This window comes from Nomascus leucogenys, chromosome 17, assembly GCF_006542625.1.
Source record: "Nomascus leucogenys isolate Asia chromosome 17, Asia_NLE_v1, whole genome shotgun sequence".
NCBI classification, from domain to species: domain Eukaryota; kingdom Metazoa; phylum Chordata; class Mammalia; order Primates; family Hylobatidae; genus Nomascus; species Nomascus leucogenys.
Genome location: NC_044397.1, coordinates 5,217,603 through 5,245,354, shown reverse-complemented (window position 1 = coordinate 5,245,354; position 27,752 = coordinate 5,217,603). Strand labels below are relative to the sequence as shown.

The 27,752-nt window shown below is 51.0% G+C and overlaps 4 protein-coding genes across 10 annotated transcripts in view; 2 read left to right on the top strand and 2 right to left on the bottom strand.

Moving 5' to 3' along the window:
- The window catches only part of USP49 (ubiquitin specific peptidase 49), a 97,531-nt gene extending 90,622 nt beyond the window's left edge, over positions 1 to 6,909 (top strand). For 2 of the 3 annotated variants that reach the window (XM_030796539.1, XM_030796540.1), the window contains one exon: positions 115 to 6,909. In XM_030796539.1, the coding sequence (XP_030652399.1) occupies positions 115 to 305 (191 nt within the window). In that variant the 3' untranslated portion in view covers positions 306 to 6,909. The remainder of the gene's footprint in view (positions 1 to 114) is intronic. The other variant, XM_030796541.1, reaches the window with a different exon arrangement.
- TOMM6 (translocase of outer mitochondrial membrane 6) lies at positions 6,910 to 9,231 on the bottom strand. Its single transcript, XM_012496388.2, has 3 exons — positions 8,850 to 9,231; positions 7,469 to 7,573; positions 6,910 to 7,237 (listed from the first exon to the last, which is right to left on the bottom strand). The coding sequence occupies exons 1-2, from the start codon at positions 8,975 to 8,977 to the stop codon at positions 7,477 to 7,479; spliced, it is 225 nt and encodes a 74-aa protein (XP_012351842.1). The 5' UTR covers positions 8,978 to 9,231; the 3' UTR covers positions 6,910 to 7,237; positions 7,469 to 7,476.
- Positions 6,910 to 16,068, bottom strand: PRICKLE4 (prickle planar cell polarity protein 4). Of its 2 annotated transcripts, XM_012496376.2 has the most exons (10): positions 15,792 to 16,068; positions 15,119 to 15,155; positions 13,056 to 13,199; positions 12,423 to 12,530; positions 11,587 to 11,724; positions 11,126 to 11,329; positions 10,342 to 10,546; positions 8,850 to 9,915; positions 7,469 to 7,573; positions 6,910 to 7,237 (listed from the first exon to the last, which is right to left on the bottom strand). In XM_012496376.2, the coding sequence occupies exons 3-8, from the start codon at positions 13,185 to 13,187 to the stop codon at positions 9,545 to 9,547; spliced, it is 1,158 nt and encodes a 385-aa protein (XP_012351830.1). In that variant the 5' UTR covers positions 13,188 to 13,199; positions 15,119 to 15,155; positions 15,792 to 16,068; the 3' UTR covers positions 6,910 to 7,237; positions 7,469 to 7,573; positions 8,850 to 9,544. The 2 variants fall into 2 exon arrangements, with proteins under 2 accessions (XP_012351830.1, XP_030652406.1); XM_030796546.1 differs by lacking the exon at positions 15,119 to 15,155 and having other exon boundaries at positions 15,792 to 15,826.
- On the top strand, positions 10,121 to 26,741 carry FRS3 (fibroblast growth factor receptor substrate 3). Of its 4 annotated transcripts, none has more exons than XM_030796545.1 (8): positions 16,667 to 16,784; positions 17,757 to 17,852; positions 18,402 to 18,545; positions 19,862 to 19,945; positions 21,276 to 21,462; positions 23,943 to 24,104; positions 24,956 to 25,104; positions 25,387 to 26,741. In XM_030796545.1, the coding sequence occupies exons 4-8, from the start codon at positions 19,880 to 19,882 to the stop codon at positions 26,299 to 26,301; spliced, it is 1,479 nt and encodes a 492-aa protein (XP_030652405.1). In that variant the 5' UTR covers positions 16,667 to 16,784; positions 17,757 to 17,852; positions 18,402 to 18,545; positions 19,862 to 19,879; the 3' UTR covers positions 26,302 to 26,741. The 4 variants fall into 4 exon arrangements, with proteins under 4 accessions (XP_030652404.1, XP_030652405.1, XP_030652402.1 ...); XM_030796542.1 differs by having other exon boundaries at positions 16,668 to 16,784; positions 19,857 to 19,945; XM_030796544.1 differs by lacking the exons at positions 16,667 to 16,784; positions 17,757 to 17,852 and adding an exon at positions 10,121 to 10,181 and having other exon boundaries at positions 19,857 to 19,945.
- The last annotated feature ends 1,011 nt before the right edge of the window (positions 26,742 to 27,752 follow it).

Sequence of the window (27,752 nt, the reverse complement as noted above, 5' to 3'; positions counted from 1 at the left end):
GGTTGGCTCTATTCAGAACTTCTCTGTGCCTTTCTTGGTCTCCTCATTTTGCCTGCTGACTAGAAATATGAATTGGGTAGTCATTTTCTCTTTTTTTCTCCTTTGGTTTCCTAGGTTTTTGGGTCCACTGCAATGACTCAAAGCTGAATGTATGCAGTGTCGAGGAAGTGTGCAAAACCCAGGCCTACATCCTTTTTTACACTCAAAGAACAGTGCAGGGCAATGCAAGAATCTCAGAAACCCATCTCCAAGCTCAGGTGCAGTCCAGCAACAATGATGAAGGCAGACCACAGACATTTTCCTGAATGGGAGGCATGTATCAAAGACTGGCTTTTGTGTATTGGTGTCCGTACATCTTTCCTCTTATAGGAAATAAGGCTACTGCAGGAACAGATTACTAGGTTTGCCTCGCTGGGTCTAGAGTAGAAGGTGCCAGGTGATTCGTGTCCTGTCATAAATTTTGTAGTCTCTTTCTTTTGAATGAGTTTGGGAGTTCCCTCCTTTCCTAAAAACAAAAGAAGTAACTTCTATGAAGATCCTTTCATCAGTTGCTTCTGAATATAGAGGGATCTGGGTGGAAGAAAGGGGGGGTAAATCAATCATATCCACACAGGAGAGCAGCCATGTTTTCTCTCCATGATGTGATTCCCCTGCTAATCAGGACCTCCTTGCAGCACCAGAAGAACCCTCCGGATGTGAGCAGCCCTGGACAGAGCACGTGAGGAGGGGCCCTGGGCTAGCAGTTTGCTGGATGGGATTGGCTCCAAGATGGGAGATGAAGTCTAAAGGGTTTATTCCCACAAAGGAAGTAACCTTCAAGGGTTTAAAACAAACTTCCTTTTTTGGGGATAGCAGCTGAAGAGTGGAGTGAGATTCATGGAACAAATTTCCCCATGCAAAGTGGGATGGTTTTCATATCTCATACCCTCCCTACCTGCTGCTGTCATTTAATCATTCCATACTTCTGAGACTGGCATGAATACCCCTTCATTCTAAAGAAGGGGCAGGTCATATAAAGAAGCAATAGACTAGCACATGTTCCATGATGAGCCAAAGGACACTCCTGGCTATCCCATTTCTGTAGCAGATCCCTGGTTCAGGTCTAGGGCAAGCACATGGTTTGGTTTAAATTGATTCTTAGGTTTTCTCAGAACTCAACTGAGGGTGGGCAAAGACAGCTGATGCTCCAGGGCTTATTGAATGCGTGTCACCCGTTCTCGCTTCAGTGCAGCATGCAGCTTCTTAGCCTGCAGCTTCTTTCGTGCTCCTGGAGAGCTAGAACATTCATGTTCACAGGGTTTGGGACCTTTTGGTTCTCTAGGGTATGTTAACTGCTTAGGAGTCCACCTCGTACATATCTGAAGAGTTGATTACCAATGGCCTTGACCTGTTTCCTCCCAAATCTGATAATCCCTACTGTTGCTTTACCCCCCATACTCAGTCCATCAGAGAAAAAAAACAAGAGTGCCCTGTCCTTTCCCCCAGTGCTAGTAAAATACATCTTCCTTTTTAAATTGGGTCAGTTTCTAAACAGAATGAAATTGCCCAGATAAAAACCCTTGTCCCCATCAGACACCACTTCATTCTTAGTTCTTCACTTAGATTTGCTGGTGAAAGTGAATGCAAACCCTAACTTTTGTTGCTGTGGTCACTGCAGTGAGCCTCACTCAGCCTGTCACTATGAATGCTCATCTTTTGACTGAGTATATCATATTAATGTTTGAATTCAGGTAGAAGTACAGTTGTCACTTGAAGGGAGTAGATGTGGAAGGCGTTCGGGGAGGGGTGGGAAGTGGGGAAAGCGAGGCTAAAGAATGAGGGCTATAGCTTTAGCAATGTTGATGAGCCACATTTCCCACACAGATCCTGTAGCATTTGCTGTTGACCTCTTTTGAGATGAACTCTCCCATAGGCCCTGCCAGGCAGCACTGAGACATGGAGGAAATTCAGACAAAAATGGCTCACCCTGATAGGGAAGGAGTGACTATATTTTAAATTAAACTTGCTTTTCCCAACACTGTGAGGTTTCTGTAATATTTAGCTTTTATTTGGAAGCGATAGCGTATGGCATTTTTTATGCTGTTTGGTTTATATTGTCTACTGCAGGCTTCTTTGTATAAGCTTTGCCTGGGCTCACCCTCTCCTGGACACTGTTTTAAAGTGTCACCGCTGTCCATGCTGCCAGAGGCTCTGATGTGAAGCTGTACTCTCAAGATCCACGTTTTTAAGTCGGCATGATTAGTAATGACTTTTTGTGGCAATAGAAATGCCCAATAACTCAAAAAAACCAAGGAGAGTAAAAAGGAAACTATGAATTGTGCCTCATCTTTCATTGAATCCTATATTTATTATTCTAGAAAAAGAGAACTTACAAGATAGAGAAGAACTAATAGAGCATCTACTTTACCCCTCAGGCTGTCCAGTGGGGATAATTATTAATAAACATTTAATGGAAAATTCAAAGATCTTCCAATTTAATTTTTAAAAATAGTTTTATACCAAATATTATAAGGATTTATTAAGCAGATTAAGGACTTTGTGAAATAAGTGCTTAGCTGAGCACGCATATATCAAAGTAATAAAAGAAACTAACATCAGAGTCTCCACTGAGCTACACATTTGTGAAAGGTGCCCACTGCAGTTACAGACACCTCAGGTACCCAGAGGCGGCAGCACTAGCACTTAGGCAGTTAGTATTTAAGCAGATTTTTATTAAGAGTTCCCTGCTGCATAAGCCAATGGCTATTGTGAGGGAAATGTCCCTTTGCCTTTAATTTATTTACATATTGGGTATAGACGAATGTCTCAGTTGCATCTGAAATTGAATCATTCTAAAGAGAAGAAAATAAGAACCAGGTAAAAGCTGACTAGATGCTGCCAAATCAAACCCAAGGTCTCCTAACCGAACCTTAATGGGCCTGCTTCTCTCCCAGGGCAAGTAGTTAAGAGTCTCATTCCAGGAACCCTTTGTAGTTAGTTGGCTGGCATGTTTACTTGCTGCTGTAGCCAGCCAAGATGAGTGCACCTAGGCCCTCAAAAAGGATTTTTTTTTTTACCTCAATCTAGCCTGACCCTCATATCTGTGGTTGCCTCTGAGACGAACATCCATGCTAGTATAAAAATAGTTAGGAATGCCCTTGGCAGCCAGGAACTGAAGCTCTTATTAAATGATGGACAGAGCTCTTGCCAGCTTTGATCCAGCCCCTCAGTCTTGGAGTTACGGGGCAGGGTTGGGGGGCAGTGCTACACTGTAAAGAATTTCCAGGCTGGGCACGGTGGCTCATGCCTGTAATCCCAGCACTTTGGGAGGCCGAGGAGGGCGGATCACAAGGTCAAGAGATTGAGATCATCCTGGCCAACATGGTGAAACTCCGTCTCTACTAAAAATACAAAAATTAGCTGGGCATGGTGGCGCATGCCTGTAGTCCCAGCTACTGGGGAGGCTGAGGCAGGAGAATTGCTTGAACCCGGGAGGCAGAAGGGGCAGTGAGCCGAGATCGTGCCACTGCACTCCAGCGTGGCGACAGAGCGAGACTCCGTCTCAAAAACAAACAAACGAAAAAACCAAAAAAAAAAAAATTTCCAGATGTCTCTTAAAATGTCATGAATAAAATTGGAAACTGTAGAAGTGTTACTGTGTCCTATGGACTCAATAGCAGAGTTTATTTTTGTTTTTAATGGCAAGGCTTCTAGAGTCAATGATTGTATGAGTTTGCTACTCTGGCTGTGCTTACAGCTCCATCCAAGTACAAGGGAAGAACCAATGAGGTGGATTGGCTGACAGTGGGGCATGCCCCAGCATAAGCCCTAGAGAGGTCGACAGTAGTGCAGAATGAAAACTTGGTTGGGGATGGCGGGTGGGGGGTGGGAGGAGGGTGGGCGGGCCGGGAGGGAGAAATGGAGTTTGTTCTACTTACCGATAAAGCTTTGTGAACTAATTTTATACAATTCATAAAATTTGGTGCCTTGTACTCAATTATGGTTTGCATGGAATTGAAGATTAAGGGAAAGGATTTCTTCTTGTCATTTCAAGTGGCAAATGGGTCTGTGTAGTGTTTAAAGGACATCTGGTGTCACAGACTTTTAAAAAGCATTTCATGTCTCTTGTGTGTGAATGCAAATTATTCTTACCAGCAAGTTCTGAAATTATGTTACAATGTCCAGATTCTTTGTATTTGTGACTGTTCATCATATGGCTGCTTTTCAAGGCAGACTGTGTACTCCATTGTTTTTCACTTCCCTTGTCATGTTCCATACATTTACTTGGGCCTTTTTAAATCAGGCTGGGGGGCTACCCCTTCTTAAATGTATACTATATCCCTATCTGAGGTTACCTCTTGTGAGTGGAAGGGTTGCTTTCCCAGGTGGTTGGGAGAGCACAAATGTTTAGAAAAGGCCTTTTAGTCTTTATCAAAACAATGACTAATGCTGGGCAACATATAGCAGAAGTCAAACAAAAATGATTCCTCCTAAAGTGGTACCTTCATTGGTTCTCATGTTCTTTTGCAAAAAATGTCCGGAAGCAGTATAGAAAACTCCCTGTATGTGAACCTTAGATTGTAAGGCAAGCCAGTGCACTGTGTAATATGCAAAGGGAGTGGTGCAAGAGAAGGCACCCGTCCCAGCTCTCCATGCCCTTTCCCTGGCAGGCGCTGACTGAGATGGCGCTGAGTGAATGTGGAAGGTGCTAAGACCCAGTCTCTTCACTGCAGGGCTGTTTACAGCCAGTTTCTTTTACTCTGACCTTAAGGTTTCCACTGAGCTCATGAAACTTCAACATATGGTATTTAAGTTTCCCACTCAAATGCACACTTGAAAATTGGGTCCCTCAGCCTCATTACTGAACTAAATAAGTGAAGAGGTTGTATCTTTGGGGTAAAACTTTACAGGGCCACTTAATTTTTTAACCAGTTAAGTATGCATCTTCCTGGTGGTTCAGACTTTTTAAGTCAGCACTAAAGCTGAAAAGCGCCTTCTAAATATGACTGTGAGTTTAGTCTGTATCTTACGTTTAGTAACTGTTCTGTTGGGCCAGGACCATGACTTTAATTACTATGTACTTATTCATCCCACACTCTGCACTAAATACACCATAGCTACTATAGCATTGTGGCAGGCACTCATTTTTGTGGACTCATTCCATACTTCTGCTGGCATATTTCGTTTAAAATCTAGCTAAAGATTTTCACAGTACTGTGTTAACTAGCCAGGGCTGAAAAGTGTGACAGGATATCAAATTGACTTTCCTTGGGGAAAATGTTGCTTTGGCAATAGTGAAGTCCAACTCCTTCATTTATAGAATTAATGATTACTCATCAATTTTTGAAAGTTGTAGATTAAGTAGTTTTATTCTTAACCACTTTGAAGATTTAAGCCAGCTTAAATGAAACATTGGCTGGACACAGTGCTAGCACCTGTAATCCCAACACTTTGGGAGGCCAAGGTGGGAGGATTGCTTGAGGCCAGGAGCTCAAGACCAGCCTGGGAAACAGATTTGAAATCTTTTCAAAAATGTATAAAAATTTAAAAATAAATAAATGAATCCTTACTCAACCATCATTATGGCTTTAAAACCCAACCAACAGTAAACAGTTACTTGAAGCCAAAACAGTAAATTTTGAATGAAATTTGAATTATGCTTTTGGAAGCTGCCATGTCTTAATTCTTGCTGGATTTTGATTTTCAATTTTGGAAGTTTTTATCAAATAAAACTCTTCAGTCACGAGTATATCAGGTAGCAGCCTTTAAGGATCTTAAGTTTCATTCCTATAAAGAACAGGAAGTGCTGGTATTTCTTGTCTTAGCAAGTGGTCTGATGCAGGTCTAAATGGGGGTTAGCATCTATACTGTGGCTTAAAAGTTTCCTCCTTGGTCACCATTTGGGAGGTGATGGCTTCAAAGCTAAGCTTTGCTCTCATGTGACCCTTCTTTATCTTAATACCCAGTAAGATATAAACCTCTCAGAGTCTACCCAGTGTAGACTCAAAGGGTCTTAGCTTCATCTATCAGATAAGATCTATCTGATTTATACAAAGAATGGTGCTGTTTTTATATACATACTAAAAAAATTAATTCTCAAACAATTTTCTTAATATTTACACCAGCAAGGTCAGGAAAGACTATTTTGTCCTGTTTATCTTTAGTAGTGAACAAACTGCTAGAGACATCTGTCATTCTTACAGGCCACTGTGGTCCATATATACTGACCCTCCTTTCCAATTAACGTCCTTTAATCCCATACTAGTTCCATAAGAGACTTGGCACGTAAAAGCAGTATTTTTTTAATGCCTAGTAAACTGACCAGAAAAAAAATATTGCCACGGTGGACCTGTTTCTATCCACCTCTTTCGATGGGTATACAAGTCTATATGTGCCAGTTCCGTACATACTCCATTTCCAAAGAGCCCCCAAACCCTGGACAGTAGCACTACCATGAATTTTAGGGTCACAAAACATTTCCTTCTGAAGGAAGCAGCTTCCTCAGCAGTGTCACTTTAGTGAGCACTGCCCAGGCTTACTTCACTTTGCCTCCCCCTACACATCACTGCCCTCTTTCTGCCACCAAACCTCACTATTCCAGCAACAATGCCTCCCTGGTGGTGCCTGGAAAAGCCATCTGGTGCACTAAAATGCTATGCAACACCAAATGGCTTCTTCCCCTAATATTGCTCAACAATGTAAATTCTTCAAGAATAAACTTCATGCTATGTTAACATCAATGTATGGTTACAGCTTCCTTTTTTTTTTTCCCCTTTTAAAATGAAGCAAACCACCTCCATTAAAATCCATGTTTGGGGCTTGTTTTTGTCTCTCAAGTGTGAAATATAAATCATGTTTTTATGATTTTTGTAAATCTTTTTACACCTTGTTTTTGTAAGCAAAAATTTCTTATTAAAAGAATAAAATGACTGCCTTTGTGTGCAGTATTTATTTCAAATGTTTGTTAAAACAGCACTGTTATTTCTCAGGACAAGAGCAAAGATCACCCCCTGCAGAAGCTTGGGAACTATGTACAGAACTTTACAGAATAGAGGCAATACTTTAGCTTAAGCCTGTCTGCTGACCAGAGAATGGAATTCTGCGTGGACTCAAGGAACAAAAGGAAACTAGGCAGGGAAAGGGAAGAAAAGTGCCCATCTGAATCAAACTTCAGCTGCCATCAGGGCACATCTTGTGGTGGTCACAGATTGTAGGCTGTTTTTTGGAAGATTCGGGTTCAGCACAGGATTCCATTTGTCTGCAATCAGATGATAAGACAACAGGTGGCATTAGAACTGTAAAAGTATGGGAGGGAAACTGGTAAGAGATACTTAAATCCCTTGCAACATCTGAAAACACATTTAACTAGGAATAGTTAAGGGTTTTACATCACATTCTTTTGTATATTTCATGAATAGTTGACAGAAAACATTGCTTCACCCAGTCTCTAGGTCTCTTAAGACACGCAGGGGTGTGGTTCAGTGCTTACCTACTTGGCTACACCCCTGGCTGAGGTGCCATGAGGTCAATGTCACTCAAGTTCCTGGCCAGCCAAACTCCCGCAGCAAAGAGTCCCAAATTTAGTATCAAGTTCCTGGAAAAACAATGTGTTTTATTAACCCTGTGGTCACTGAGTCAGTTGTACAGTTAACGAAATGTACTGGGGGGAAAAGGCTTCCATCACCACCACCTTCCCGAGGCGTTGATACGTGGTTGTGACGTGGCAGGTTGCTCAAGACCCACGTGGGAATTTGGAGTTCATTTTTGTGCCTAATAGGCTGGGCGCGGTGGTTCACGCCTGTAATCCCAGCACTTTGGGAGGCCAAGGCAGGTGGATCACGAGGTCAGGAGCTCTAGACCAGCCTGGCCAACATGGTGAAACCCCGTCTCTACTAAAAATACAAAAATTAGCTGGGCGTGGTGGTGCGCGCCTGTAATCCCAGCCACTGGGGAGGCTGAGGCTGCAGTGAGCTGAGGTCCGCCACTACATTCCAGCCTGGGCGACAGAGCAAGACTGTCTCAGAAATAAATGTGGCCGGGCGCGGTGGCTCACGCCTGTAATCCCAGCACTTTGGGAGGCCGAGGCGGGTGGATCAAGAAGTCAGGAGTTTGAGACCAGCCTGCCCAAGATGGTGAAACCCCGTCTCTACTAAAAATACAAAAATTCGCTGGGCGTGGTGGCGCGCGCTTGTAATCCCAGCTACTGGGGAGGCTGAGGCAGGAGGATCGCTTGAACCCGGGAGGCAGAAAGGGCAGTGAGCCGAGATCGCGCCTCTGCACTCCAGCCTGGGCGACAGAGTGAGACTCCGTCTCAAAAAAAAAAAAAAAGGAGATCGAGACCATCCTGGCTAACACGGTGAAACCCCGTCTCTACTAAAAATACAAAAAATTAGCCGGGCGTGGTGGCGGGCGCCCGTAGTCCCGGCTACTCGGGAGGCTGAGGCAGGAGAATGGCGTGAACGCGGGAGGCGGAGCTTGCAGTGAGCCGAGATCGCGCCACTGCACTCCAGCCTGGGCAACAGAGTGAGACTCCGTCTCCAAAAAAAAAAAAAAGAAATGTAAGATCAAACGCAAAGCCCAGCTAAAGCACTAGTCCAGGGCCGAAAAAGCCTGTTTACGTGCTAGCACCTCTTCCCTTGATCAGGGTGACATTACAGATACAGCCACATGACAGAAAGATCGCTTTTGCCACACAGGAACTCTCCTGGCCAAGGACCTCAGTGAGGCATAGCCAGAGCTACCAAGACGCCACAATGCTGACAATGTTAAAAAACAACAAAAACAAAAAACCCTGAGGCGCCAGCCTCGCGAGAAAGGGGAAATACGGACGTAAGGGCCAGAAAAGGACGAAGTTCCTTGGGCTCGGTTACCTCCGGAAGTCATTCCTATCAGTAGCAAAGCGGTAGACGCCCCGAAGCCAATCTCCCACGTTGTCTGGTATTTCGGGAGTTTCATTAGCCGAACCAGCAGCGCTGACCGGGACCCCGCTGGAAGCCATAGTAGAAAGCTTCGCATGGGCCTCGGTGGTGGAACCGTATCGGCGTCGCCGCTGAATGACGCACCTCCGGTCTGGCACTTCCGGCTGCTACCGGCCGGTTGGGGGGCGCTGTTCGCTTAGTCCGACGTCCGGAAGAGAGACGGCCCCCTGCTGCGCGTCCACGAACTCTAGGAGGGGAGGAGCGCGGCCCTGTTCTGCGGTCCCCTGCTCCCGGTCCCACCTCCGGCTCTCCAGCCGGTAACCGTCACGCGTGCTGTGATCATTTAATTGGCTTGGGAGGAGGATGGTGGGGACGGGGCTGTCCCAGCCTGTGGAGGTGGGGGTACGGGCTATCTCAGCAGGGGAAGCGTAGCTTTGGGGAATGGGCTTTGCCAAGAAAGTCTCCACCAAAAGTCTTAGAACGCGCAGTACTGAAGGGGGCGCACTCCAAACTTGTCACCTCGCCGCCTCTCGCGGGCGTGCGCCTGACTGCGTCTCAGTCTAGGATTGTTAGGGGGATGCTAGCCTTGTTCTCCCGCTTTACAGACCCCTCTCCTCCCACTCACATCCCCTCTCTGAGCTGCGCCACTAGCACATGGTGCAGTGCTTCTTAGAGGCGTTGCTGTCCTCTGCTTGGAGGCTTCCGGGGGTCTTCCAGGACTGGGGAAGGCGCTCGCCTAAGAAAAATCCTTCAGGTTCCGAGTCAGAGGAGGAGGAGCAGGTGGAGAAAGGGGTGTCCTTGGGATCACGAAGAGTCTCCAGGCGGCATTGCTCCTGCCCTTTGGGTGCTTCCGCTTTGTCCCCAGGTCGGTTCTCCTGCTGAGGACTGGATCCAGGCAGCCCCGCCTGAGTTTGCAGGCTGGAACCGCCGGCAGCAGCGAGAAGAAGTGTTCGGGAGAGGGTTGCAGAGTTCACCGAGGTTTGGTCCCTTCCTTCAGTTCGGTCGGGTCCAGTATCCCCTGTTCCGGGCCGGGTCGGAAACGCTGGTCTCAGAGCCGCGGAGCTGGACCTCCACCGCAGCTAGCTGGGGTGAGGCCCAGCCTCCCGCCCCGCCCAGCCCCGGGGCCGTGCGCGCCGCTGCCGCCGAGAGTCCTCGCCAGGGTTCCCCGCCTTCACCAGAGGGCGTCCGCCTCCCGCGCCTGGGAGGGAGTCCGGCGCCGCAACCCCGACCGCGGCGCGGGATGGGTTCGGGCGGCCCTTGGAACGCTCCGGCCAGGGACGCGCGGTGAGAGCTGCGGGCCCCGAGGCTTGGGTCTGGGCGGTGCGGTGGGGGCGCTCCTGGAGGGACGGGACGGCGTGGGACCGGGGCGAGGGTCCCAGCCCGGGAGAACCCCCACAGCCCAGCCCAAGCTCCCTCCCGCTTTGCTCTGCATCCTCTCCCTTACCAAGGAATGCCTGCCCTTCCAGTGCCCCGGCCCAGCTCCAGCCTGCATCCGAGTAGCGGTTCTCGAAGCAGCTGGGGCAGCAGGGGCTTCCCCCAGCCAGGGCATAACGTCCCCCGCCCAGAGGCCCGGCGCAGTCCTGGCAACAGAAGTGGTTCTCATGCCAGCGCTGTCCCTCCGCCTCGGTGCAGCGCCAGGAGAAGATCAGCTGGGAGAGGGAGAGGGGAACGTTTCATTCATTCATTCACTCATTCATTCATCCAGTAACCACGCCTTTTACCCAGTTAACGCTAAAGCACGTCTGCATACATTCCCATTTAATTCACTCAGCCACTCTTGGACGCAGGGAGGAATGATTGGCTTAACCAGGATCCCAGCTAGCAAGTGGCACAATCCGAAGTGGGACCTGGGGGTCTGGACTCCCAACCCAGGGCTTCAGGCTTCCTTTTATGCTGACATCAAGGGAATTTCTAGCATGATGAGGCACAGCACTGGGCACTTGGCATCTACTGAGATGAGCATGTGTCCAAGAGTCCCTGCTCTAGAGAAATTCTATGAGTCCAGGAACATTTGAGGGACTCTGCAGTGGGGGAGGCCAGAGAGAAAGGCACTGGGTCCTACATGCCCAGAGCTCAAGTCAGAACACAGGGAACTTGGTAGTCCCAAGCTGGTTCCTACTTCTCCCCACTCCCTGATACTGGGAGAAACTGGCCCAGGAGAGTGTCCCTTTGTATCCTGCCACTCTGGACCCTGGGCAGACCCCCAGTTCCTCCCCTCCAGGCTGTACCTGGTCACAAGCCGGGCAGCGCGGGCGCAGCAACTCTGCATGATGACGGCCACAGTAGAGTTGTCCATCATGGTAGAAGTAGATGAGGTTTATCAGGGCCTGGCCACAGGCCTGGCAGGCAAAGCAAGGCTGGTGCCAGCAGCGCTGTTCCCCTGCCCGGGCTGCAAACACTCCGTACTCCCCTGGCTTCAGCAGCTCCCTACACTGTCAGAGGGGAGGTGCTGAGGTGGTCGGAGTAAGCACTACCATCCTAACTTCCCTCCTTGCTCTTGCAATCCGATCCCAACCTGTTCTCACCATACCCTAGCAAGCCCACATCCACTGCAACCTATACCAAGAGCTCCCAAACTTGGTTTGTTTTTCCTGTTTCCCAGCCAGAATCCCAGAAGCTAGCCCCTTCTGCAGAAATGAGAGGGCAAAGAATAGAGGAAGGGGAACTTGGGGGGAGGGGTGCTACATACCTTCTCACAGGTGTGTGCTTCAAGCTTGGGAAGTACCAGGCGGGCTACCCCCTGTCCCAGGGCTTCCTGCTTCCGCCTGGCACAGAAGAGCCGCAGCTCGGCCCGCTCCTCCTCCCCAAGGGCCAGGCAGTAGCGCTCCTGCAGAAACAGTCCTCTACAATTACTGGGAGAGCTCCAGCAGAAAAGATTGAGCATTGGTTGGAGGAAAAAAGGCTTGGCTGCTGGGTCAGAGAAAAGTTGTAGAACCTCAGGGAGATGCCAGAGATAATGGCATAGAAGATGAAATAGAAGGAGAAGGAAAGGAGCTCAAGAAAGCCACCTCAGTCTCACCCTGCCCCCCTAGGAATGTCATCAGTCAGGTCCTGACAGGCCCACAGCACAGCCCTGTCACCATTAGGTCCTTGTTCCCAATGAGCTAAGAGCTCAGTATCACTTCCCATTCTTGCATTTCCTCAAATTATTTCATATACTCCTGTCTTGCCTCCCCAGTTGAATTGTAAGCCTTTAGGCTGGGCACATGTAGACCCTCAATAAATATGTAACAACCACACTCTCTACATTTGTACATTCCATTATCCGTTTCAAAAGTCGTTCATGTCCATTTTCTCATTTGCTCTTGAACTAAGCGTTGTGGTGGGCAGAGCAGATGTTACTGCACCTGCTATTGTTATTGCCAATGTGAAGACTCAGGCAGGGGGAGAATGACGCCCCAACCAGTGCCATAGCTGGGCGTTAAATCCACATCCCTTAACTTCTGGACTGAGGTCCTTCCCACAGTAAGAAAAGAGAGGGGGGAAGGAAAGGCAAGAGAGGGGAGATGGGGAGAGGAGACCCACATCAATGTCCTGCGGAGGGAGTTGCTGCAGGAGGGTCTGATGCCCAGTCCAGTTGGGGGCTTGGTTGGTGTCCAGGCAAAGGGAACCCAAGCTCAGAACTGCAGGACCCTGAGGAGACATGGAAGAAGGGGAGGAGTGAAACTAGGTTTTTCTTTCCTTTCTCCTTCTTTCCCCCTCATCATTGCCACCTATTCTCCAATCTAGAGCAGCTTCTAAGCATGCCCTCCATTTGGGAGGGTCCTCCTTGCAGATCCTCACTGAGTGCAAGGATAGCTGACTGATGCCTGCATGTGTGGTCTTCCTTGAGGGAGGCTGGGGAGGCCCCAAACCCCAAAACAGCTTCCCTTCTTATGCTTTCCCTTCTTAACCCCCTTCACACCTTGGGGCCAAAGCCCCTAGAGTCTGGTTTGACAACACAGACCCCCTAGGAGAGGTAATGAATACTCATGTGAATGAGTTTAAAGTCAAAACCCCATGTTCTAAGCAGGTGCAGAGACACAAATTCCTGAAAAGAGAAAAAGGCAACAAGAGATTAGGCACGAAGTCAGACTACCTCCGGGTTGGTGGAAAAGGGTGGCCACTCCACAGGATAGAGGACATGTTGGTCTCAGAGGAAGGGCACGACTCTACTACCTGAGCATAGGTATCCTCAGGGTCCTCCCCTGGCAGGTGGCCTGAGTCACTGTCTGAGTTGGCTGGTGGACCTGGATCCTGGGGCTTGGGGCTGTCTTCTTGGTGGGGCCAGCCAGAGTTCTGCACTGACATTAGTGGCAAAGCCTACCCCAAAACAATAAGAACACCTCCATGTATTAGGCCGTTACGATGTGCTAGGAAGTGTTAAGTGCTTTATAGGTATTATTTCCCTCAGTCCTCCCAACACCCAAACGACTTAGGTAGCATTATCCCCATCTTACAGATGGCCCAACTGAGGATCAGACCTTGAGTAGCATGCCCAGGTCAAATAGCTAGTAAGTGGCAGAGCCAGGTCTTGAGGTCAGGTCTTTTGGTGCAGAATTTCTGAAGTTCAAATTCTGGGGTCTCCCAAGATTGGGATGGAGGTAAGAGGAGGCCCATGGTAGAAGGAGAGGGCATTTTGCCTTTCTGGTGGGCCCTTGGGCACTCTCTCCTTACCTCATCAGCCTTAACTTCCACCATTTCTCACCGTGCACCCACAGCCCCAGTGAGCCTGCTTGTTCACAGCTTCCTACATGGGCCCAGTTTTTCCAGCTACATAGGCTTGGGCCTCTGGTTAAAGGATCCCCTTATCAGGAAGCCCTTCTCAGCCTCTGTGACCATAGCAGCTCTCCCTTCCCTGAGCTCCTGAAGCAAGCAGTGCCCCAAGATTTAGCACCTAATGTTTTTTATCTTTGCTCCCTGTATCTCTCGCGGCCCCTAATCTAGTCTATAAATTCCTCGAAGACAGAGGAACACCTTGCACTTTTATGTATAGCAGCAATTGCATTGGATAATCTAAGTTCATCTCTTCAGCTTTCCTCTCGGCAGCTCCTGATATGACCACAATATCTTGGGGGTAAGAAGTGACTATTGGCCAGGCACGGTGGCTCAGGCCTGTAATCCCAGCACTTTGGGAGGCCGATACAAGCAGATCACGAGGTCAGATCGAGACCATCCTGGCTAACACGGTGTAAACCTCGTCTCTACTAAAAATACAAAAAAAATTAGCCGGGCGTGGTGGTGGGCACCTGTAGTCCCAGCTACTCCGGAGGCTGAGGCAGGAGAATGGTGTGAACCCAGGAGGTGGAGCTTGCAGTGAGCCAAGATCGCGCCACTGCACTCCAGCCTGGGCGACAGAGCAAGACTCTGTCTCAAAAAAAAAAAAAGAAGTGACCATTGGCTGGGCACAGTGGCTTATGCCTGTAATCCCAGCACTTTGGGAGGCCGAGGTGGGCGGATCACCTGAGGTCAGTAATTCGAGACCATCCTGGCCAACACGGGGAAACCCCATCTCTACTACAAATACAAAAATAAGCTGGGCGTGGTAATGTGTGCCTGTAATCCCAGCTACTCTGGAGGCTGAGGCAGGAGAATCGCTCCAACCTACCTGGGAGGCAGAGGTTGCAGTGAGCTGAGATCACGCCACTGCACTCCAGCCTGGGCGACAGAGTGAGACTCCGTCTCAAAAAAAAAAAGGTGACTATTAATGTAGAGAAGAGATGAGCCCCGCCCTCAGGGAGCTCATAGTGAGTAAGACAAAGATGAAACCAGGTAGAATGGGATCAGAGCTCTGGACAGACATACACAAACCCTGGAGAAAAAAATAAGCAGAGCAAACTTTTTAATAATATTTACTCTGTGCCAAGGACTCTTCTAGAATATTACATAATATAGTCCATCCTAACAATAATCTTATGAGGTAATCTCTTTTATTCCACTTGACAGTTGAAACAAGTTAATTAACTTGCCCAAGATCATACCAGAGGCTAAGGGAAGCCTTAGGGGGACCTGGCTTCTGACAGCTGGGATAGATTCTGAAAGAAGCTGGGCACAGGAGGGTCATCATCAAATCCCTGGCCTCTGTAAGACTGGGCCAGGGATTTGTACTGGGGTTGAGGTGAGGGTTTGGACCGTAACAGTTAATATTGCTTCCCAGCACCGAACCCTCCTCAGCACCGCCCCTCCACTCCCACTTCAAATGTCCTGTACCACCCTTCCCTCCTTCCTGGCTTCACACCCACCTGCTTCCTTCCTCTTCTGTCCCTCAGGTCAGGTTTCCTGTGAAAGGTGGCCAGGATGGGGTGTTCACACCAGGAGTAGCCACTAACAGCACTGCCCCTGCTCCAGGCAGCAAGAAAGGAGGGGGCATCTGGGGCCCCAGGAGGGGACTTGCACCCTCTTCGAATTGTCCAACACAGAAACAACGCTCAGAAATCAGGCCTCTATTCCTCACCCTTCCATCTCCCCAAAGGCAGCCAAACTCCACCTCCACCTAGCACTGGAACACCCTTACTAACAGGCCAGCTGGATTCCTTCCATAATTCCCTTCCCCCTCCCACCTCAGATAAGGGACAGAGCTGAATCCCTTGTCTTGCTTCCGTGCAGGTGCAAGAGGGCTCAGGAGCCGGACATCCCCAACACCCGCTGCCCTGAAGGGCAGAGCCCGAGAGGACTTAGGGCTTGGGGAGGTGGAGGGATGGGCAAGATTTCTGGGGACAGAAATCTTCTGGGAGGGAGAAAGAAGGGGAGTGCCCAGTCCCGCCAACTGCCCTCTCGATAGATCCCCAAAGTTTTTCTAGAACTTGGCGGGCCCGCCTCCGGGGCTGGGACGCGGTGTTTCCCGAGTCCGCCGGGGTTCCCGGTCTGGCTGCTGGGATTTTAGGGGAGGGGACCAGGACTCCGCTGGGGTCTCACCCTCGCTGTGCGTCGCTATCCGGGCAGTTCTGGACCGACTCTGCCGTCAGGCCCCTCACCCGGTCCCCACCCCAAGGCCTCAGCGCCCGCCCCCGCCCGCCCTAATAGCACGGCCCTTCCTCTCCCACGCCCCAGCGGCCCCCGCCCACCCCTCCCCGGCTGGTGGAGAGGGGCGGCTCAGGGAGGGGCCTGGAGCTGCAGATTGGGGAAAAAAAAAAAAGGAAAACAAAACCACATTTGTGGGATCTCAGGGTGGAAATGTGCGGGCTCCACGGCCTCTGCCATGCAGGAGCAAGGGCTCTGGCTGGGACTGCGCCCGGCAGGCATCCAGCAGACGCCGGGAGCCGCATTTACGCTAGGTTCTCAACCATTCGCTGAATGGAAACGCCTCGCCGGACCCGCAGCCCTGTCTCTCCGCAGTTCCCAGGTCTCCCCAAACTCTCCCTCTAGTCTCCCAGCCGGGTCCTCCGCGTGTTTCCCTTAAGTTCTCTCCCCCTTGTCCCCAGTGGTCCCCCCGGCCCCTTCCCCTCCCCTCAACCCTCTTCCGGGTTCCATCGTCTTGCCCTTCTCCTTTCAGGTCCCTTCAGACCCTCTCCCCTTCCCTTCGTTTCTCGCCCAACCCTCCGTCCCCTTTCCGCTCCCCGGAGCACCCCCAACTGTGGTGTCCTCAGCCCCGCCTCTGCGCCCCGCCTCCGCCGCAGGCTCCGCCCTGTCCCCCCCTCCAGGCTTGCTCAGCCCCTGGCTAGGAGCGCCCTCTGGCGTCTGCGCATGCTCACTGCTCCCGACTGCAAAGTCCTCCAAAGGGACCTTCTAGGCTGCGTGCCGGTCGCCCCCGCTCGGGTCCGCCCGCCCGCAGCGTCTCGTTGGTGCTGCCGGTGACCTCCGACCCCGCGGCCGCGGGGCGGGGCGGGGAGGCCTTAGCTCCGGGCGGGCGGCGGCTGCTGCAGCGGGACCCGGGAGCGGGGCCCGGCGCCGCCTGGGCCGCGGGGCGATGTGAGTCGGGGCGCGGCGGGCGGGGACGAGGCGGCTTCCCCGAGGCCGCGCCGCGCCGCGCCGCAGTCTCCACTCCCTCCCTAGGAAGCCCCGGGCGGGCGGGCGGCGGAGCACCGGGGCTGGGGGCGGGGATCCGGGGACAGCGCGCACCCAGACCTCCTCATTCCTTACGGGCATCTAGAAATTCCCCTTGACAGTCCTGCAGCCTGTCCTGTAGCCTCTGGCTCCCCCAACCCACCTCTAACCTCTCCGCCCTGGACGCATCATCTCATCTCCTGGAGCCCTCAGAACCCCCTCACTCACTCAACAAATCTCCTGCTATGCCCACGGACCCACCATTTCTCTTGGATGCCCCCAAATGCTTCCACTGCCCGGAAATTCCTAGGATCCCTCATATCCCCATTCTCCTTGCACTATCCAAAATGCCCACATCCAAAATTCTTGCTCATGTTTCCCCAAACGTCCTCATACGTTTTCAGTGCCCACAGCCCCCTCTCACTCCTGCCCCTGATCCATACCTATCCCAGACCAGAGGCCTCTCCCCATTTCCACTCAATGCAGTCCCTCCTCAGTGGGCTATCTGATACATCCTGATATCTTAAGGAGAAGAGATGGTGATAGGGAAATGCAACCCCTCCCCCATCTTGCACCCTAGAGTTCTTCCTTGCACCCTAGAGCCCTGCCCCCGTTGGTGGCTCAAGCCCCAGTATTCCCAGCAACCTGTCTTTAGTCTGTGCACACCTCCCTGAGCCTGCTTCTTCCTTCCAGAAAATAAGCCAGACCAAGGGGATGGGGTCCTGTTACCTGGAAGTTGTCCAAGGATGCAGGGTGCAAGGGGCCCTGGGAAGTGTTTCTCCAGAGCAGGAATGTGGGATGTCCAGGGTCTGCAGAGTCCTGGCTTGTTGACTTGTCTACCTTGGGCTCAGATGCTCTGAAATTTTGGCTTACTGTTAACATTTATGTTAAAATTAGGCCTTTCAGAGCTTGGGGAGCAGAAAATCTATCAAGCTTCCAAATGCGAAATTGAAGCAGCCTGTCTTGGAAGAGGAACATGTCAATTTTAGTGATGTTTGTCTTACATTTTTACCTCTACAAGTTATTTAAGCTAGAAGCTCCCCAGTTTATAGATGGTTCCCCCAAAAACTAAGGCCTTAGGTGGGAGTTGGGGGGGGCGTTAACTTAAGTCTCCCAGATACTTAGTAGCAGCCAAACTAACTGGAGTATGGTTTCCTGAGTCTTAAACCAGTGCTGTCTCTACTATATCACAGTGTCCTTTTGAGAAAGCTCTTTGTAGAGTTAAAGTTCTCTGCAAAGGTAAGGTGATGGTTTTGGCGTTTATTGTAACAGGACTCAGAGGGAGATCTAAAGTGACTTAAAAGGGCTTGGGTCGTCTTAGACTTCAAACTCATTGATGTTCTGGGAGTCTGTCCCTCTCAGGGCCCGTGGTGCTTGGGATTTGTGCTCCCTTTGCCCTTGATTTTACTTTCTTCATTGGTGTTTTTATTCCATTAGGGCTGGAACAGATACCCAGGTGGAATGGAGTGTTAGGTCAGTTTCATTAACAGTTGCGGGTGAAGATAGAAGGTTTTATTAATCAGTGTCTGTTTCCTATGCTAGGTGAGCCCCAGGTGTATCTCAGAGGGATCCAGGTGACTTCTCTGCAGACTGTTTGCCATGACAGCCCACCAAGGACGGGGGGAATAAAGTGGGAACCCTTCCCCATGCCCCTCCCACGGTCAGCTCCCCAATGGCCTGGGTGAGGTAAGAGCTGTGTATAGGGGTCAGTTTTATGGCGTTTCCCAAGTTGGGAGGAACAGAGGGTACAGGTCACCTGGTTGTTCAAAGCTTTACCATTCAGCAGGACTCCTAGAAGGATAGCCAATCCTACAGACTCATTTCCTGAGATAAGTTGCAGCCCCTTAAAACTTCTGCTTGGCATTGGTCCATGCATTTCTTTTTTTTTTTTTTTTTTTGAGACGGAGTCTCCCTCTGTCGCCCAGGCTGGAGTGCAGTGGCGCAGTCTTGACTCACTGCAAGCCCCACCTCCTGGGTTCATGCCATTCTTCTGCCTCAGCCTCTCCGAGTAGCTGGGACTACAGGTGCCCACCACCACGCCCGGCTAATTTTTGTATTTTTAGTAGAGATGGGGTTTCACCGTGGTCTCGATCTCCTGACCTCATGATCCACCCGCCTCGGCCTCCCAAAGTGCTGGGATTACAAGCGTGAGCCCCCGCGCCCGGCCTGGTCCATGCATTTCTTGTTCCCTTAGGTCATTCAAGCCTGGGTGGTGTCCTCTTCATTCTAGGCACAGTCCTGACTATTGTGACATATAATCCAAGTACCAGAATCCTGGAGGGAAGAGCCAAATAGTAAGGCCTCTGGTCTCCCCTTCAGAAAAAGGGAAGGAAACCCAGCATTTTTTTTTAATGAAGAAATATCCAATTGAGGTTATTAAAACTGTGCACTGTTTTAAATGTTCAGTCTTCCGAATAGATCTTTATGATCACAATGCAACAACTCATTTGAAGAGGACATCAAAAAGATAAATTTGCACTGGATGTTGGGATGGTAGTAAGGGAGAAGAGAGAACTTGGATGAGGTAAAAAGGGAGGAAAAAAAAGACAGGTACAGACCAAAGTGTCTGAGACCGCCAAGTGACAATTTCTTTGCTGAATCCAAATAAGGGGCTCGGGCTGGCACCCACCTCCATCTGCTGCAGATCACTTCTCCTGGACCCCTACTTTTCTTCCTGCCTGTGTCCCTGCCTCCCTGGTCATTACATGGGTCAGAATCCTACATAATCTTAAGGTCCAGATCAAATGTTACCTCTGAGAAGCTCTCTCCAGCCCCCCATCAGCATTCATCCTTAACACATTGTAACTTGAATTAACATTTATCCAATGTGTGTCTGGCCCTGGATTGAGCATGTGAAGTCTTTGAGGGAGGGTCTGGATCACACAGGCTCTTGGACAGAGTAGGTGATCACAGTGAGGTGCTTCTGCCCAAGTTCCCCAGAGCAGGGTTTTTTGAAGCTGAAGTTGGTGACCTGCATATCCCGTATGTTTTTCCTAGGGCAGGCTGGCTGCTCTGACACCATGGGGAGCTGCTGCAGCTGCCTGAACAGAGACAGTGTTCCGGACAACCACCCCACCAAGTTCAAGGTACCCAGAGCCCTCTCCTCTCCTGTGTTCCCAACATGGCCTCTTGGGCTCAGACACAATTTAATGGAGTTGCCTCAGCTTCTCTAACAGCAAATCAAATGCCAGGCTGAGGTTGCAGGCTTATGGAGACTTCTCGAGCTCACACCCTGTCAAGTAGCCTGAGGGAAAGAGGCCCAGACCACTGCTGTTTTCATGGCTCTTGATATTACCAAGAATGAAGAAATGCCATAATGGTGCTTTTGGAACTGTTGTCAGTGTATTTTTATAACTTTATATATCCCCCCCCCTTTTTTTTTTTAGAGAAAACAAAATTCTGTATTTGTGAGTTAATATATGTAAAGTATTTAAAATAGTGCGTAGTGGCCAGGCACGGTGGCTTACGCCTGTAATCCCAGCACTTTTGGAGGCCAAGGCAGGCAGATCACCTGAGGTCAGGAGTTAGAGACCAGCCTGGCCAACTTGGCGAAACCCCATCTCTACTAAAAATACAAAAATTAGCTGGGTATGGTGGCACACGCCTGTAATCCCAGCTACTCGGGAGGCTGAGGCAGGAGAATCACTTGAACCCGGGAGATGGAGGTTGCAGTGGGCTGAGATCGCACCACTGCACTTCAGCCTGGGCGACAGAGTGAGATGCCATCTCAATAAATAAATAAATAAATAAATAAATAAAATTAAATAGTGCTTAGCACACAGTAAGCACAACATCAGTGTTTGCTGTTTGCTGTGGGAAGCTGAGGGCAGACCCAAGTCGACCTGTGCCCTCCCCCGCCCACCTCTCTGTAGAGGGAGCCTCCTCCTTCCTCCTCATTCTGGGGCATATTGAAGCACATGTTTCTCCTGCCCACCAGAAGAGGGAGCCCTCAGTAAGGGCACACAGTTGGGGAGGTGGTAGAGGAGATACGCACTGGTTCTACCTTGGGCTTGGCTTTCCTAGGTCAGGGTGTCCCAGTCTCAAGATTTTGAATTTACAATTGAACCCCATTCCCCATTAACATCTGGCCCTTGGATGCTAAGGCATGGGCTGTCTGGGGTCATCTAACATTTGTTATCTAACAAACTGACCTTGGAAGTCATCCACCTACCTCTTCCCTCACTGTCCGTATGACAAAACTCAGCACCAGAGAAGTAGGATTTGCCCAGAGAACTGCCGTGGGTCCATGGCACTGCTTCATATAGTTATGTGGCATTCGGTAGAGTCTGTGATAGTCGGATGTGACCTTTGGTACCACACCTCTTGTCCTGCATCAGATTGTCTCCCAGTGGCTCAGGGACCCATGCAAACACTTGTTGGACTCACTCATTGACCCTTCTGTCCTCTCCCCTCCAGGTGACAAATGTGGATGACGAGGGGGTGGAGCTGGGCTCTGGGGTGATGGAGCTGACACAGAGTGAGCTGGTGCTGCACCTGCATCGGCGTGAGGCCGTCCGCTGGCCTTACCTCTGCCTGCGGCGCTATGGCTACGACTCCAACCTCTTTTCCTTTGAGAGTGGCCGCCGATGTCAGACAGGCCAGGGTGAGTACCAGGCCCTTCCCCACCCTGGGATAGGGGCTTACGCAGGACTCCAGGGTTCCTAATGTATAGATTAGCCCTCAAGAGGTTAGTGTTATCCTCATCACCTGTGGGCAGTAGCGTGTGATGTATTCTCCCTGCAGTCAGAGGTCAGGGGTGGTAGGTTATTCCATAAGGTCAAGGCTAGAGCCAGCCACAGCTCTCTGAATGAGTGGCATGGTCTGAGTTTATCTCTTAGGATCCAGACTTAAGCTGTGCAAAAGGAATCCTGCATGGGATTATGTTCAGTGCAGTTTGGGATTATGACTGTGCAGAGGTGGAATGAACAAGCTTCTCTGATGAGGCTGCCAACAGAATAGTGAGCCTCCGAGGTCATGTTTGCTGGAGGAGACTTCCCTCCATGCATTTTACCCTTGGAATTCATGAGGCAGAGGCAGGGGTGCTGGGTGAGCAGGCAGAGCGGGCAGAGGCATCCTTGCTCCTAGTGATGTTTGATCTACACTTGGATTCCCAGAGGGGCTACCCCTGGCCGCAACACGGGGTTCTCTACAACTCCAGTCTTTCCCAGTCTTTTCTACTTCTCATCATATTTTGCCAGAGTAGTTATTTTTCTTCCCTATTTCCTCCCCATCCTATTTGTGCAAACCATAGTTGTCCCATTCCCCAGGCTAATTGTGTCTTAGTTGTGGGTATATGCACAGGCATACCCCAGGTAGCCTCCCCTAGGTCCCAGGTCCCCCTGTTACAGAGGGGAGTGTAGGAGTCCATGCTGGCCCAATACCCCAAGGGCATCTTTGAGTCCCCTGATTGACAGACACTCAGCCCAGTCCTGCTGTTCCTGGGACCTTGAGTTGCAGTGTTGCAGTTTGAAGGGCTATAAGGCTGGCTGCATTGAGGAGCCATGTGATTGCCTTGCCATATTTGCCTTTAGCTAGTCTGCCCATGATTTCTTCCTTCCCGCGCCAGAGTTTAATCTATGAGGTCAGGGACCTATATACAGTAGGCATTCGCTTTCTGGCCACACACTGGGCTAATAAGTGAAGAATCAGGGAACAGAGTAGACCCTCTTGTCATCAGCGATCTGAGGGCTGGAGCTCTGGATGGAGCTTTTTTTTCCTAGGAAGCAGGGGGTGTTAGGCAGAGGAAGGTGGGGGAAGCATGTGAGGTAGAGTGTTCACTCACCCGGCTGGGAGCGGTAGCTCACACCTGTAATGCCAGCACTTTGGGAGGCCGAGGTGGACGGATCACGAGGTCAGGAGATCGAGACCATCCTGACTAACATGGTGAAACCCCGTCTCTACTAAAAATACAAAAAACTAGCCGGGTGTGGTAGCAGGCGCCTGTAGTCCCAGCCACTTGGGAGGTTGAGGCAGGAGAATGGTGTGAGAATGGCCGGGAGGCGGAGCTTGTAGTGAGCTGAGATCGCACCCCTGCATTCCAGCCTGGGCAACAGGGCAAGACACTGTCTCGAAAAAAAAAAAAAAAAAAAAAGAATGTTCACTCATCTAATACTATCCTTTCCACCTTGGTTTTTGGTTTTGTTTTTTTTTCTTTTCTTTTTTCTTATTTTTTGAGATGGAGTCTCGCTCTGTCACCCAGGCTGGAGTGCAGTGGCACAATCTCGGCTCACTGCAACCTCCACCTCCGAGGTTCAAACGATTCTCCTGCCTCAGCCTCCTGAGTAGTTGGGATTACAGGTGCCCACCACCACGCCTGGCTAATTTTTTGTATTTTTAGTAGAGACAGGCTTTCACCATGTTGGCCAGGCTGGTCTCGAACTCCTGACTTCAGGTGATCCACCCTCCTCAGCCTCCTAAAGTGCTGGGATTACAGGCGTGAGCCATCATGCCCGGCCTCCACCTTGGTTTTGATTCTCTTCTTGTGACCCCTGAACACACACATCCTTATGAAAATGATTTCGCTTCAGAGGAATATAGCTGGAGTGTTCAATGTGGTATGGGCGTGGTGGGGCAGGGTACCTTGGGCCCAGCCTTTCTAGTAGCTCTTGGATTCTACAGCAGACCTAGAAAGAATGCTCAGGGCCGGGCGTGGTGGCTCACGCCTGTAATCTCAGCACTTTGGGAGGCCACAGCAGGCAGATTACCTGAGGTCAGGAGTTTGAGACCAGCCTGACCAACATGGTGAAACCCCGTCTCAACTAAAAATACAAAAAATTAGCCGGGCATAGTGGCGGGCGCCTGTAATCCCAGCTACTTGAGAGGCTGAGGCAGAAGAATTGCTTGAACCTGGGAGGCAGAGGTTGCAGTGAGCTGAGATCGCACCCTTGCACTCCAGCCTGGGCAACAAGAGCAAAACTCCACCTCAAAAAAAAAAGAAAAAGAATGCTCAAGATGAGGAGAGGCTCTCCTGCCCCTGCAGGCCTGGGACTGGAGTTCAGGGACATTTCCTGCACATTGTGCATCTATTGAGCTCCTCTGGTCCTTCCCTATTGCCTAGGGTCATTTCTTCCTCTCCTTCTCCAGGAATATTTGCATTTAAGTGTTCCCGGGCTGAGGAAATCTTCAACCTCCTTCAGGATCTGATGCAGTGCAACAGCATCAATGTGATGGAAGAGCCTGTCATCATCACCCGCAATAGCCACCCCGCTGAGCTTGACCTCCCTCGAGCCCCCCAGCCTCCCAATGGTGAGGAGACCCCAGTGTACACACACACACACACACACACACACACACACACGCACACACACACACACAGGCCCAGGAAACACAAATCTGAGGGACAAGTCAAGCTGGCAGGTTGGGGGAAGGCTGGGTGAGCCAGCCTTCCAGGACAGTTGTCCATGATCAGAGCCATTCCTGAGGATCGATAAGTCCTGGGCTGGGCTAGGTGACTCAAACTGAGGCTGTTGAGTCCTGGGCCTTGTATTGACTGATGGTTGGGGAGCAGACAGGAAGACTTTGGGTTTCCGTAGAAATGGCAGTCTGGAGTTTTTTTGCTTTCGTCCTGTGTCTGTTGGGTCATCCCCATATACCCTCCTTGCTGCTGGTGCAGGCATCTCTGGCCATGACTGTATTCTGGAGAGGGTCCTACAATTTCTGCTTGTTCAGTCATTGAATTCAGATCAGGCACCTGTTTGGTGTTCTGCGCTCCCTGCACTGGCCCATGGGGGACAGGAGAAATAGAAGCACAGTCCCTTTTTTTGAGGAGCTTCCCTGGACCTTACCGGTTGACCTAGAATGAAGCAAAGGGACAGTTCAGTGACAGCAAGATGTGCTTTATGCGTTTCGGGTGAGTCTGTAATGGAGACAGTGGTGAGGTGCTCCAAGCTGAGCTTGAGGGAAAGGGCAGGGTTTGAAGAGCAGAGGAAAGATGAAGGATAATGGGGGGCTGGTGGCTCAGTGGGGTTTAACCACTGTGAGGCCCTGAGAGCATCTCTCCTCCATTAAAGGAGTCCCAGGATGCCGCACACACAGCTGCAAGTGGTTGTCAGGTGGCTTAAGTTCCCCTCTCCTGGGCTTGTCTCCCCTGTGCTCAGCTCTAGGCTACACTGTCTCCAGCTTTTCCAATGGCTGCCCTGGAGAGGGCCCACGATGCTCAGCTCCCCGGCGGCTCTCAACAAGCAGCCTGCGGCACCCCTCGCTTGGGGAAGAGTCCACCCATGCCCTCATTGCTCCTGACGAGCAGGTGAGCACGCAGCCGGCCAGCCCGTGCCCTGTTGGTCTGGGTGGGGACGAGGGATAGGAAATAAGGCTACCTCCTCCCAGTAAGGATCATGGGAAGGGGAAGAACATTGTAACGGTCCCTTCCTGTCCCCAAAAGGGAGCAGCTTCCTCAGAAGGGTTGGAGGACAAGGAAGAAGAAACTCTAGCTCTTTTTCTGTGTGCTTCTTTTCTCTCATCCTGTCCCTTCTGTTCTCTTTTCTCCCTGCCCTGGGACACTCCTGCCTCATTTGGACTCTTTCCCCAGTCCCACACCTATGTCAACACACCGGCCAGTGAAGATGACCACCGCAGGGGCCGCCACTGCCTGCAGCCCCTGCCTGAGGGTCAGGCACCCTTCCTCCCGCAGGCCCGGGGTCCTGACCAGCGGGACCCACAGGTGTTCTTGCAGCCAGGCCAGGTGAAGTTTGTGTTGGGCCCAACCCCTGCTCGGCGGCACATGGTGAAGTGCCAGGGCCTCTGTCCCAGCCTGCATGACCCCCCACACCACAATAATAACAATGAGGCCCCTTCCGAGTGCCCAGCCCAGCCTAAGTGCACCTACGAGAACGTCAGCGGGGGGCTGCGGCGAGGGGTTGGCTGGAGACTGAGCCCAGAGGACCCAGGCTGGAATGGCCTTGCCCACCGCCGGGCTGCGCTGCTGCACTATGAGAACCTGCCCCCGCTGCCCCCTGTGTGGGAAAGCCAAGCCCAGCAGCTGGGAGGGGAGGCTGGGGATGATGGGGACTTGAGGGATGGGCTCACACCCTCTTCCAATGGCTTCCCTGATGGTGAGGAGGACGAGACCCCACTGCAGAAGCCCACCAGCACCCGGGCCGCCATCCGCAGCCACGGCAGCTTTCCTGTGCCACTGACCCGCCGCCGCGGCTCCCCAAGGGTCTTCAACTTTGATTTCCGCCGGCCGGGGCCCGAGCCCCCAAGGCAGCTTAACTACATCCAGGTGGAGCTAAAGGGCTGGGGTGGAGACCGCCCTAAGGGGTCCCAGAACCCCTCGAGCCCCCAAGCCCCCATGCCCACCACCCACCCTGCCCGAAGCTCAGACTCCTACGCCGTGATTGACCTCAAAAAGACCGTGGCCATGTCCAACCTGCAGAGAGCTCTGCCCCGAGACGATGGCACCGCCAGGAAAACCCGGCACAACAGCACCGACCTGCCTCTGTAGGGACGTCCCAGTCCTCACCACCCTTTGCCCCACCATGATCCAGCCTCTGCCTCACACTCCTGTCCTCTGAACCCACCCTCCCCAGGGTTCAGGGTTGCTTTGCAGAAGGCATGGAGGTGGGACCAGATGCTTCCCTGTGCTGGCTGGAGTCTCCAGAGATAGCCACCGAGTCTCCTGGTCTGTCTCCAGGCTGGGGAGAGAAGGGTGACCAGGCGAGGAGGGAGCCGAGACGTCAACTGTGAAGGGTTCCTGTGATTGCGTTTAGCGCCCTCCCGTTCTGTCCATTTGTCTTGTCTGCCGACTGTCCGTGTGTGTTTTTTTTGGTTGGAATTTTGAAACATTTTGTACCTGTTGATTTTATTTATCAGTTTATTTTTCTATTTATTGTTTTAAATGTAATTTAACATATTTATTATTAATATAATTATTTTTAAATTCTGGCCCAGTGGATATCATCTTCTTAGGGAATCTTTTCTGGTGTGGTCCTGGGTTGGACACAGGGCAGGCCTAATCGAGGTAAGGGCTTCACTCTGGGGAATTTGGGGCAGTTATGGTTTTTGTGACAAGTCCATGATTTTTTTTTTTTTTTTTTTTTTTTTTTTGAGACAGAGTTTCGCTCTTGTGGCCCAGGCTGGAGTGCAGTGGCGTGATTTCAGCTCACTGCAACCTCCGCCTCCCGGGTTCAAGCAGTTCTCCCGCCTCAGCCTCCCAAGTAGCTGGAGTTACAGGTGCCTGCCACCATGCCCAGCTAATTTTTGTATTTTTAGTAGAGATGGGGTTTCTCCATGTTGGCCAGCCTGGTCTCGAACTCCTGACCTCAGGTGATCCACCCACCTCGGCCTCCCAAAGTTCTAGGATTACAGGCGTGAGCCACCGCGCCCAGCCAGCCATTTATTTTTCTCCTCCAAGAAGCTCTGGCCATGAACCTAAAGTTGCCAGGGATGGATGCTCTGTTGAAGGAAAGAGGTGGGATGGCTGGAGTCCTAGAAGCCAAAAGGGGAGCCTGTGAGGACTGCCTTAATGAGGTAGAGCCCAGCCCTCTGAGGCTGGTAACAGGTGAGGAGTGCAGTGGAGCGGACACAGCTACAGAAGAGACACCTTCACCTTCTTGGGGAGTCCTCACTGACACCCCTGCCAATAGGCAGGCCCCAGAGGGCACTGCTGTCCTTTACCACCTTGGCCCAGAGATGGATCCTGGATCCTCCTTAGCTGCCCCCAGCATGGCTGAGTCAAGACCAGACCTTTCAACAGGACTTTACTAAAATCCTAGGATTATAGCAAAATGAAAACACGCAGTGTACTGTGTAACTAGATAATCTGGCTTGCTAAGTGTCTTTCCTAGAGAACGGCCCTTCAGGAATGGACTGTTAGGATGCCTCTACCCTGCCACAAGGCTGGGCGCTAACAGAGCCGCCACACTGGAGCACCTGCCTGGAAGCGCAGCGTGCAGC

What these genes read in the sequence shown, in the direction of transcription:
- TOMM6 (XM_012496388.2), bottom strand. Translation starts at nt 8,977, where the DNA reads ATGGCTTCCAGCGGGGTCCCGGTCAGCGCTGCTGGTTCGGCTAATGAA. An exon ending in GATAGGAATGACTTCCGGAG is followed by an intron (nt 7,574 to 8,849) that starts GTAACCGAGCCC and finishes TTGTTTTTCCAG; the next exon opens with GAACTTGATACTAAATTTGG.
- PRICKLE4 (XM_012496376.2), bottom strand. Translation starts at nt 13,187, where the DNA reads ATGTCAGTGCAGAACTCTGGCTGGCCCCACCAAGAAGACAGCCCCAAG. An exon ending in CTGAGGATACCTATGCTCAG is followed by an intron (nt 12,531 to 13,055) that starts GTAGTAGAGTCG and finishes ATGTCTCCTCAG; the next exon opens with GGTCCTGCAGTTCTGAGCTT. An exon ending in GGAAGGGCAGGCATTCCTTG is followed by an intron (nt 9,916 to 10,341) that starts GTAAGGGAGAGG and finishes GGCCCGGAACAG; the next exon opens with GGGATACTGGACCCGACCGA.
- FRS3 (XM_030796544.1), top strand. Translation starts at nt 19,880, where the DNA reads ATGGGGAGCTGCTGCAGCTGCCTGAACAGAGACAGTGTTCCGGACAAC. An exon ending in ACCACCCCACCAAGTTCAAG is followed by an intron (nt 19,946 to 21,275) that starts GTACCCAGAGCC and finishes TCTCCCCTCCAG; the next exon opens with GTGACAAATGTGGATGACGA. An exon ending in TCATTGCTCCTGACGAGCAG is followed by an intron (nt 25,105 to 25,386) that starts GTGAGCACGCAG and finishes CTCTTTCCCCAG; the next exon opens with TCCCACACCTATGTCAACAC.